Genomic DNA, 12,046 nt, shown 5'->3' with positions numbered 1-12,046 from the left:
CCTTTTTTTTAAAAAAAAAAAACCGTCATCTTTACATATAATAGATGACAATTCTTTCAAAAAAACCGTGTCTTTACAAAAAAAAAGGCCACTTGATTTTTAGAAGACGACGCTTGTCACTAACAAGCGTCGTCTTTTAAAAATCAAGCGGCCTTTTTTTTTTGTTCAGTGTGTTTTAAAAGACGACGCTTGTTATTGACAAGCGGCATCTTTTAAAAATAAATCTAATGCTAGTAGTGTATAAGATGATATATCATGACGGTTTTAAAAACACCGTTGTCTTTTAAAACATAACGACGGTTTTAAGATGCACCGTCGTCTATTTTGTGTAGTAGTGGCTATTAAAATTAATGTGAATGGAGTTATTCATGTTGAATCTGGTTTTTGTAGGGTTGGTTTGGTGGTTCGAAACTATACATGCGCTTTTCTTGCATGCAAGTTGATTGTGCTCCATGAGGTCTCCAATTCCATGCATGCCAAGCTAATTGCACTAAGAGAGGGCTTAGCCTATGCTGCCAAGTGGTCGAGTCTGGTGTGTCATATCGAATGGGATTCTCAAGGTGTGTTACACTCAGTATAACAGGGCCAAGCTGATTTGTCCTACCTAGGATGCTTAATTGAGGATTGTAAAACACTTTTGGCCAAACAAGAGAGTGTCTATTTGAGGTACATGGAGAGGAATGCTAATGGGGTTGCAACTCGCTATGCTCTGTACTCCCAGGGAATAACGGAATGGGTTACTGATCCACCACATTTCCTACAGATGTTTTGTTCATTGATGCTACGTAATTTATTTATAATTTTGTACTTCTTCAACATGTGTGGTACTCTTTCCTACCCAGGGGTTTTTCCCATGTGGTTTTCTCCGGAAAGGTTTTAATGAGGCCACACATAACATGCCCATTATTCCCATTTTCTAATGGAATGAAATCTACCTACTCAAAAAACTATTGAACAACCATTATAGATGCTCTTAATGGCATAATGCATTAATTGATGTATTTCTTTATATTTTTAATTAGCATGTGGGTCCCATGGTTAGCCTATTGCAATTGCAATAGAGGGTTCATCAAATCTATTACAATTGCATCTATTGCAATGAACTAAATCACACCATTACAAGTGAAATTTTACTATTTTAGTTCAATTTCATGCAATAATATTGCATTGATCCTAACCATTGCAGATGCTATTAGACGAAGTGATTGAATAATGTTAACGTGTCATTATTAGCATTGCAAAAAGCCTAATAGATGAAATGAAAATTGAATAACTTGTATGCCAAGAAACCTGACTCTTAATCAGACCATTATGAATTGAGTGGAGAATTTGTTCTATATAAGTTCTTTTCTATCCATTGAATGATACAAATATCTTTAAAATCCATTTGGATAAATGATAAAAGCAATTGAGTTAAACTAAAGTCAACTTGTAGAAATTTGTCTTAAAACTGCAATTTTAACAGGAATCAAAACCCAGTATGAATTATAAATACAACCGAAACTAAAAAGCCTCCTTAAGAAACATTAAAATTAAAGAACATGTAAGAGAATCACTAAAAACAAAATTGTTTGAATTCCGATTAATTAGTAATCAGCGAGTTTCGGCTTATTAAAATGACTAAGACGCAATTCTATTGAAATCTCCTGCACCTCCACTTAATAGTTTTCACTTCATGAAAACCGATACCAAAGCCTTGCTTGGCAAAGCTCTCAATAAGGAGAAAAACTTAGTTGCAACTGGGATAACACTATTTTTCTATCCCCGACCAATAATGCTATTCCACGTGGAAGTATTATCACACGTATTATAGCGTAATTGGCTAGAGATAAGTAAAATATTGCTATCCTCGTTTCATAGAAGCCTTTCTCCTCAACAAGGATGAATCTTGTAATTTGGATACCCAAAAGAAGGCTTGGAACCTTTATGACATATCTTAGAAATCTAAGTTGAAATCTATGAAAAAGTTGTTGAAATTTATTTGTTATATCTTTGGAAAAAAGTGTCCTTGAACCCACTCCAAGGCGGTTTAGATTATGTGCTTAGCAATTAAGTCTCTAATGGGTTTAATTAAATCCTTTATTAAAGTAACTTAGCAGGCCTTTTTTGTTATTTATGAATTCTGAATAACCATGAGGTGTTACTGTAATTTCTATAAAAGAGTTTTAAAAGTAAGAAAAACCTCAAAGGATGCCCGCGTAAATAACTGCATGTGGTTATAACTAAAGCAAATAAGACAATGACATAGAATTAAAAGCAAACATATTATAATACTCCATTTATAGATGAGAAATGGATACATGATTAGGCAAAGAACAAAAACTAAAGAAACACAACCAAATACAACCACATGGGAAACAACAAAGAACTAGTAGAGAAGTGCAATGCAGGTGTTCCCTAGATCTAATTTGATCTTGTTGTGATTGGTTTTTTTATTATTCATCCTATCAAGGACATCAACTGTGGTTCAAAGAAAGAAGCGATTTTTCTAGGTTTTCATAAGGAAGCCCAACATCACCAACGTTGCCACCTCCATACAACCCATGAGGCAAATCCTATCAATTCTGAGTGCCTCCATTATTGCCCTCGTGTAGTAGATGCCCCACTTTAATATCAACACCCATCAGTCTAAAGCCACTCTTTTCATTTCTTCCCATATTATTGCTGCTGCAGATGCCTCCAAAAATATTCTCATTTCGAGCGATATTTGCAGCATTGTTCTCAATCTCCTTCCCCTTCTCTTTGTCACCAGCACCTTGTGGAACATGCCGCTCCAAAAGCTCAACCCGTTCCTGGATCTCTAGCATCTTCTCCTCCAAAAACAAAACGAAATCAATTAGGTCGCTAGTTTCAAATTCACTCAGTGGCTTACCTTCTTGAATTTTGTGCAAGATGTCTTTCATCTTCATCTCATGGTTCTTTTTCTTTGCCTTCTTTATTTGCTCCTGGAATTTGGCTGCCCTCTCCTTGAGGTAAGCCTTTTGATCCAGCATCTTTCTGCATTGGTCTGCTAGTGGCAGCCTCAAGAACTTTTCAAGTAGTTCTTGCACCACCGGGCGGGAAGGCCACACAACCAGCTCGTCCTTTTCGGGGCAATAGATGATGACAAAGGCAGACACGTCACATAAAATGGTAAGCTCATTTAATTTCTTCAGCAAGCATATCTTCCTCTTTCTATAGCAGGCCTTCCTGGACTTATCATCCTCTATCCATGCAGTTTTCAACTTGTTATTATTCATGGTTGGTGTTGCTTTCTGGTTGGTAATTAAGCTATTTGCTACTTCTCTAGGCTCAAACTCTGTCGTGTTCTAAATTATGTGCCCCCTAGGGATTTATATATATCATGGACAGCTGAGATAAGACTAAATGTCCTTATCTAGACTTTGACAAAATTGGAAAAATCAAAGAAGTCGGTGCAGGATGCTGTAGGTCATTCATGCATTGGGAGTGAAAAAAAAGCTGTACTTGAATATTATCGGACTATTGGTTTTTGGTAAGAGAATTTAATGTCGTATCTGGCAAATGTGAGAGAATTGGTTATATCATTCATTTTTATGGAAAGTCTTGAACAATTTGGAAGCGACATGTATCTTTAAGGAATGTTCAATCAACTACAAAGCCATACGAACCTTTCATCGTTAAATTAGGAAGTGAAACTTAATAAGGTATGGGATGAGAGGGGCCAGATTTTCGATTCCTTCCTTGGCTCTTACTATAAATTTCTAAAATGAACAACTTTTTGACCATAACACCGCTACGTCGCTTCTCGTAATCTAGCTCGTTCCAACTTTGCATGGCATAAATATAATAATTTGTATGATTGAATATATTACTCTTTTTTTTTTTTTTTTGGTGAATATATATTACTCTTTTATTTCTAAACAAAAAGCTTGAAACTTTAACCTACATAAATTAAAACCCCACACAAAAACAAGGTTAAGAAGCTAAAAAATGAAACAAAACCGAAGTACAAACAAACAAAAGAAAATATATGAAGAGAACATCAAGCAAGATAATAACAAGTCAACCCTTATTAATAAAATCATGATCGAGGGTATGGGCTGGGGGCTCCCGGAATGTGTTAGTCCCTTCTTTGAGAATTGTGGATGTTTGTGCATTCGATGTCCAATAATGAAGAGCTAATCTCGCCTAATCCCTTATTCTAAATATATATGTGCATAAAAACAAGGAGTGATCATTTAGAAGGTTGGCTCACTCTCGGACAAGAAGAAATTCTTCCCATTAGTTGATGAGAGAGGGAGGTGATCGATGGGACAATGTTTTCTTTCTAATTAATTTCAAGAAGAGGCTTAGAAAGGTATCATTTTCATCTATATCATAAATCATTTGGTAATAAAGCACTTTGATTTCTGAAATTTTAAAATATATATATTATTGAGATTTAATATAATAGCCTCATGCTGATGGGGTTTTCAATAATAATAATCGAATGACTAAATAATTTCCCATTGAGTTGCTTTTTAAATGATTATCCAATTGTTCCAATTATATTGAACCAACTAATGTCATAGATTGGAAAGTTAATCTCCCTATATCCTCTTGGGTGGACAAAATATTTCCCTTTCTAATGTATTACACCGTTTAATTAGTCATCGCACTCAGGCCCCATTGCCGTACTTATATACACAGCATGGTAATTGTTATTTTTCTACTATTGGCTGAATCAAATATATGAGTTCTAGATTACACATATATTATGACCTGTTCCTTTTCAAATATGAGCTTAGTAATATCTGTTTCCATAGTTTGTGATGTGGCCAAAATTTTCACCCGAATTTTATAAAAAAAATCAAATCAAATCATACATAACACATAATACACAAACGTGTAATTCTCGTTACGCGAGTTAGTTCATCCCCAATCATAGTCTTTAAATAGGGCTCTAAAAGTGGTGGATAGAGATTTGTTGGAATATTCTAGGCTCTAAAAGTATCTTTCCCACGGGGACTACATCCAAGGCTCTATATGAATTTTTTTATGATGTAATTTGTTTTACGTGTTAATTTTTGTTGTTATTAACTTAGTTTGTTTTATTGTATGTTTATGTTATGTTTGCTTTTTTTAATGAACATTTCTACCCAAAAAAAAAAAATCAAAATTTGGAGTTGTAATTCTAAAGGTAAATTATAATTTTAAAAAATCAAAAAACAAAATTTCTACCCCATTTATAATTTAAAAAAAATTAGAAGGAACATAGAAAAATTGAAGTAGTAATTCTAAAGGTAAATTATAACAATTGAAAGCAAAAAGAAAGAAGAAAAAAAAAGAGAGAAGGAAATATCAAACCAAAAATAGAAGAAAATAGAAGAAAATAGAAAACAAAAAACAAAAGGAGTAGAGAAAGCCTTTTATTTGGTTGCTGTTAGAAAAAGAAAAAAAACATGAAACAAAGCCTGATGTATGCTGCATCTTTTCAAAATGTGGGACCCTCCTGGGCTCCAGGGGCTCTATCAAAGTTCACAAATTTAAAGACAGCTCCGGTGGGGCTTTATGATATAGGACCCTCCTGGGCTCCAGGGGCTCTATCAAAACCCATCAGTCTCATGCCTCCAGTTATTCTTCCCGCTGCATTGCTGCTGCTCCTTCCAGCAACATTCTCATCATCATGACCCGCCTGAGAAGAGACATTGGCTGGTGGAAGCCAGATCACCTTCTCTAGACGCTCCATAATTTTTGAGATCCCCTTCATTTTCTCCTCTGAAAAAAGAAGCCAGATCACTTATTTTACTAGTTTCAAGTAGATACATTGGCATACCTTTGTAAATATCGTGCATGATGTCATTCATCTCCATCTCATAGTTCTGCCTCTTGATCTTCCTTAGCTGCTGTTCTAGCTTGGCAATTGTCTCCTTCAGGTAAGTCTCGTGATCCGTCATCTTCCTGGACCATTCTGCTTCTGGGATGCTCTGGAACTTTGCAATTAGCTCTTTCACCTCTGAGGGAGAAGGCCACACATCTGGCTCGTCGCTGTCTGGGGCATAGACAATGGCGAAAGCGCCCACATCACATAAGGTGCTTATTTCACTAACTTTCTTCAACAAGCTTCCCTTCCTCTTTCGGAACCTTGTCTTCCTAGCGTTATCGTTCTCTATCCATGCAAGCTTCACCTTCATCCTAGCCATGGTAAAGCAACTCCCTAATCTCTCCAGGATTGAATTATGTGGTGCTCTAAACTATACCCACACAGGGCTATATATATAGCTCAAGCAGAGGAAAGATTAAGACTCAATGTGGTAAGTCAAGGAGAGACAGCATGCAGACGATATTGGTCATTAAAATTTTTCATTCATAGAGAGTAAAAAAAATCTGTAATTGGGGATTCTCGGATGTTGTTTGGTAAGAAAATTAAATTTTGCATCTTGCTAATGTAGGCAATTCTATATGTACTACTAATTTAAATTGTATGTGTTTTTAAGGAATGTTAGGTCATCTATAAATTACATAAAACCTTCGTGACTAAAGAGTACAAACTCATCACCCCACTCATATATAGTCCGTGAATCAATAACACGACATGAAGATATTCTAGTAACACAATAGTTTCACAAAACATTTATCATCAAAAAAATAGGAAGTGAAAGTTAATAAGGTATGATAATATAGGAAGAGACGAGCCTCATGCAAGGTAGTATTAGAATGTGAGCATCCAATTCATAAGAACTATTGCAATGTTTCAATTTTTCAAACAATTTTTATTGGGTAGTGTGGAGCACGTGAGACGATTAGGCATTATAATGGATAGCCTGCTTTGATAAAATATTAGAATTTGAGTATTTCAACCCAAACCTAATTGGCAATGGTTGAAAAACTTGAGAAGCTAGCAGCCGATCGGTTGGCGTTCCGGAACGACCGGTCGCATTCTTATCGAGAGAAAGATCGCATGGACGGTGGAATACAGCCGGCGATCGGTTGGTATGGCCAGACGATCGATTGTAGTTATGTCGAGACAGGTCTGGAGCATTGTGCCGGAAACGACCGGTCACCTGTGCTATGTGTAACATCTTGTCCCGATATTTTTATTAATTTCGAAATTTAAAAGTGAAAGGACGGTTTTACTTTAGGGTTTCTAAGTGGTTTAGGGTTCACTTTTTGTTCGGGACTGGTTTTTAAAATTTTCTTCACTCCATTACGTAGAACTAGTTCTCACGAGTTCATAGACACGTAATTGGAGTTTTACAAGGGAGTTAACGTAACGGAAGTGCAGTGACACAACCGTAATTTTGGGAAAGTCAAATTCTTTAACAAGGCACGCCAACCATTTCTCTCTCCTCTTCTCTCTCTTCCTCACGACCTCTCCCTTTCTCTCTCATCAATGTACACAGTGCCGCCACTTTCACTGCTGATTTCTTCATTGTCCGACACCCAAGCTAGTGCCACCACCCACAACAGATTCCTCACTTTCCCTTCTACTCAATCCACCCAAGATCTGACCCCAAAAAAATCTCGGAATAATTCGGAATTGTAGAGCTTCAATCGGCGGTTTCCGACTGTTGAGGTCCAAAAAGTCACGAGAAGCCCGAAGGCATTTAAAGCACAATATGATGTATGAAATAAGGGATAACTTGGTCATGTATTAATTCCAATAATATTTTTGGGAATTAATTCAACAAAATGAATATGTATGTAAGCTTTTATACAAATTCTAGTAGCATCCATGCCATGCCAAAAACCTATTCCTTTAAATCTAATATATGTCACTAAACACAAAAGCCCAAGCCACTATAACTCATGCCCAAGCATTCCAAGCACATGCCAAATAACTCCATGCCATGCTAGCACATTTTTCCTATGCCAATCACCTACCAAACTCACATGAACCCAAGTCATGTGTTTCATGGGGCTTGCACAAGGGGTTGTGGTGTGGAAGGTTACGGAGGTCCACAAGGCCCACGAAAGCTCTTGGATAATAAAGACTTTGGGCTAACTACTTGGGAGCACCAAAGTCCAAGCCCATTACTTTGAGTTCTCCAATGTGAGTGAGTAAATGAGATATTCTTCAAGCACTCCTTATTACCCCTGGAAACAAGCCAATTCCGACACTTCCTTTTACCCATAGGAAATAATCATTTTCCAATGCCTAGCTTTACCTGCTAGAAATAAGAATGTCCCAATGCTCCCTTTTAAATGTTGGAAATAGGCTGGTTCCAACACTTCTTTTTACCTATTGAAAACCAAATAGAGCCTTCACCTTCTATAAATTGGAGGTATTGCCTAGGCAAAAACCAACTTCTTTTGGTTGTTGCAAGCTTCTTAGTAATCATGAGAAACTACTTCTATGAGTTGTTGCAAGCATCCCAATAACCATCAAACCACCTTCCTTCGACTGTTGCAAGCATTCCAACAGTCATCAACCTTCATCCTTTCGCTGCTGCAAGCATCCCATCAACCATCGACCCATTCTCTTGGCTACTACAAGCTCCCAACAGCCATCAAAACCATATCTCCTACTTTCTCATCCTTAAAATCCTTCATCTTCCCTATAAAGCCTCACCAAACATAACTCTAAGCTTTTTCCTCCTCCTCATACTCTTCCAAGTTATAAACACCATAGCCTTCAGGCCTCAAGTTTTTCCTTCCATTCTCTTTCTCTTGAGACTCTTAAATCACCATAGCCATAGCTTCAAACAACAAATTCTCAACACTCAAACTCAAGCATATCCAACACCAAGCCAAGCACAAGCATTCTCATTTGCTAAAATTGTGGGTCTTTAGTGCCCACACTCCAAGCTCTCATGTCAATCTCATACAATCTCTGTTCAATATCAGCAAATCATCTTCACCCATTTTCATGTCAACACAAAACACATAGTCGCTAGAAGAACAATAGAGTACTCCCATGAGACTTGGTTCTCCTTTGAGATGTTTTGAGCCTAGTTCTCGCTAACTCGGAAAAAAAAGGCAACGAAGGCTTGATTCACCAATCTATGGCAGTCCAACAATCAACAAGCCCGAACAAGCCTTCTGATTGAAAAAGACCCCAACACCAACCATCTGTGCTTCCTTCACCAAAAATACTCCCCAACCTCTTAACTTGTCGAAAAATCCCAATCAATGACGGAGAAATTCTAGGGTTTTCTAGTTGGAAAACCTCCAAATCTAGCCACTTCCAACCATATCCGACCGTCGACACATGTATAAAGTTTTCTCTTCTCATCTTTCTTGACCTTTTGGCATAGTTAGAGACCGCCGATTTAAATTTTTGCAATCACTGGAAATCTACTCAAGTCACGCGCCAATACTCACGGAGCGTGGGCCACCTAGTGAAGGCCCACTTGGATCTATCATTCTATTCACATCGTTATGAACACGTCGGTTTGATCGACGATCGGAATTTCGCCTATTATGCACCGTTTGATCTGGAACTATCGGATCGTGAGATTGGTCCCATTTTGGAGTATGTTGTTCTCCGTACCTCTAGGATTGTGTAGGACTTGCATATCTAGAATTGCACATTTGTATCTTCCTGATCGACGATTCTAGGTTTATGTTTATTGATCGCCCTCTGATCGTACTATCGATGATAATTCGACCGTCAATTGTGGGGAAACTTTTGGGACATAGTCAATGGGACCTTAGTTAACTTATGGGAACTCCATCGACCCATTCTCTTGGCTACTACAAGCTCCCAACAGCCATCAAAACCATATCTCCTACTTTCTCATCCTTAAAATCCTTCATCTTCCCTATAAAGCCTCACCAAACATAACTCTAAGCTTTTTCCTCCTCCTCATACTCTTCCAAGTTATAAACACCATAGCCTTCAGGCCTCAAGTTTTTCCTTCCATTCTCTTTCTCTTGAGACTCTTAAATCACCATAGCCATAGCTTCAAACAACAAATTCTCAACACTCAAACTCAAGCATATCCAACACCAAGCCAAGCACAAGCATTCTCATTTGCTAAAATTGTGGGTCTTTAGTGCCCACACTCCAAGCTCTCATGTCAATCTCATACAATCTCTGTTCAATATCAGCAAATCATCTTCACCCATTTTCATGTCAACACAAAACACATAGTCGCTAGAAGAACAATAGAGTACTCCCATGAGACTTGGTTCTCCTTTGAGATGTTTTGAGCCTAGTTCTCGCTAACTCGGAAAAAAAAGGCAACGAAGGCTTGATTCACCAATCTATGGCAGTCCAACAATCAACAAGCCCGAACAAGCCTTCTGATTGAAAAAGACCCCAACACCAACCATCTGTGCTTCCTTCACCAAAAATACTCCCCAACCTCTTAACTTGTCGAAAAAGCCCAATCAATGACGGAGAAATTCTAGGGTTTTCTAGTTGGAAAACCTCCAAATCTAGCCACTTCCAACCATATCCGACCGTCGACACATGTATAAAGTTTTCTCTTCTCATCTTTCTTGACCTTTTGGCATAGTTAGAGACCGCCGATTTAAATTTTTGCAATCACTGGAAATCTACTCAAGTCACGCGCCAATACTCACGGAGCGTGGGCCACCTAGTGAAGGCCCACTTGGATCTATCATTCTATTCACATCGTTATGAACACGTCGGTTTGATCGACGATCGGAATTTCGCCTATTATGCACCGTTTGATCTGGAACTATCGGATCGTGAGATTGGTCCCATTTTGGAGTATGTTGTTCTCCGTACCTCTAGGATTGTGTAGGACTTGCATATCTAGAATTGCACATTTGTATCTTCCTGATCGACGATTCTAGGTTTATGTTTATTGATCGCCCTCTGATCGTACTATCGATGATAATTCGACCGTCAATTGTGGGGAAACTTTTGGGACATAGTCAATGGGACCTTAGTTAACTTATGGGAACTTATGGACCTTTATAAATTCTTGTGTTCTCTGTGTCTTTGCTTGCTTTGGGTGTGTGCTTGCTTTATTCTCAGGTGGCTCAGGTGCCTTGTGTGTGTGCGTTGGTTACATAATCCATCAACAATAAGGTCTTGGGGTGTTTTCATACAACAGAAGAAACCTAAAGCTTTTAACCACTATTGCAAAACTTCATCTTCTAATGTGGATGCCGTATTGATTGGACACGTGTGTAAGCCTCAAACTGATAGGATTTTTAAACTGTTGTTGATAGCAGAAGGAGGAAAGTGATTAAGAGATGGCGTAAATGGGAAGGGCGGGTCTCTCATCTTGTAAATATCGATCTGAAGGTTAAATCACACAAAATAAATAGTAAAAAGCATTTCAGCAACTTCACTACCTATACTATACATACGTATATATATATATATTCTGAATTCATCACTTTTCATGCATCTTACAACACAGAGGGCATGAGTTCAACGTTTACCCTCTTGTCGTTTTGAATCACACAAAATACATAGTAAAAATCATTTCAGCAACTTTAGTACCTATACTATATATATGTAAAACAAGATGAAATAAAAAGAAAAACTCATGTGCTAATTTCCAGTCTTAGATCTAGCATTTTGGTGTCTTCGGTCGTTTCAATTATGGCTTGTGCAAACTTATGTTCAATTAATGAACTATATACAATTTTGGGTTAAATGTTGAAATGGTCTTTGTGTTTTACCACGTTGGTCAATTTAGTCCCTGTGTTTTCAATTTGGCCAATTTAGTCCCTGTGTTTAGGACAGTTAGCTAATATAGCCCTTTCCGTTAAATTTGCTGTTAAATAAACATGATAAACTTTTTTTTTTTTTTTGGAAAACCTATAAACCTATTTGAAATTAATAAAAAAAAAGTTGAATTAATCTTAAGGGTATTAAATTTCATTAAAGTAAAACATAACATTAGAGAAAAGAAAAAACGTAAGAGAAAAAATGGTGGGTTGTCGGGGATGGGAGGAACTGCCCAACAAGTGGAGAAGTGGGAAAGGGGGCGATGAGAGGAGGGCACACGGCCAAAGGGGTAGAGATGGAAAGGTGGGGGGAGCGGGATGGGGGTGGAGATCTGGGAGTGTGGTTGGGGATGGGTCAAGGGGCGAGGGGATGGTCGGTGAAGGGGTGTAGCATAGGGGCTGTTCTTGAGGGAGAGATAGAGTGATTGTGGGTGGGATCAGACATGGCATG

At 37.9% G+C, this 12,046-nt stretch overlaps 1 protein-coding gene and 1 pseudogene across 1 annotated transcript; both read right to left on the bottom strand.

Moving 5' to 3' along the window:
• Window positions 1-2,558: 2,558 nt before the first annotated feature.
• On the bottom strand, window positions 2,559-3,308 carry LOC110771296 (agamous-like MADS-box protein AGL80). The gene has a single exon (XM_021975575.2). The coding sequence runs from the start codon at window positions 3,237-3,239 to the stop codon at window positions 2,559-2,561; it is 681 nt and encodes a 226-aa protein (XP_021831267.1). The 5' UTR covers window positions 3,240-3,308.
• A 2,119-nt stretch (window positions 3,309-5,427) lies between these two features.
• LOC110771297 (agamous-like MADS-box protein AGL80) lies at window positions 5,428-6,189 on the bottom strand (annotated as a pseudogene).
• Between the last annotated feature and the right edge of the window lie 5,857 nt (window positions 6,190-12,046).

Source organism: Prunus avium, chromosome 7 (genome assembly GCF_965620075.1).
Source record: "Prunus avium chromosome 7, drPruAviu1.hap1.1, whole genome shotgun sequence".
NCBI lineage: Eukaryota > Viridiplantae > Streptophyta > Magnoliopsida > Rosales > Rosaceae > Prunus > Prunus avium.
This window is presented reverse-complemented; position numbering and strand designations above follow the sequence as displayed.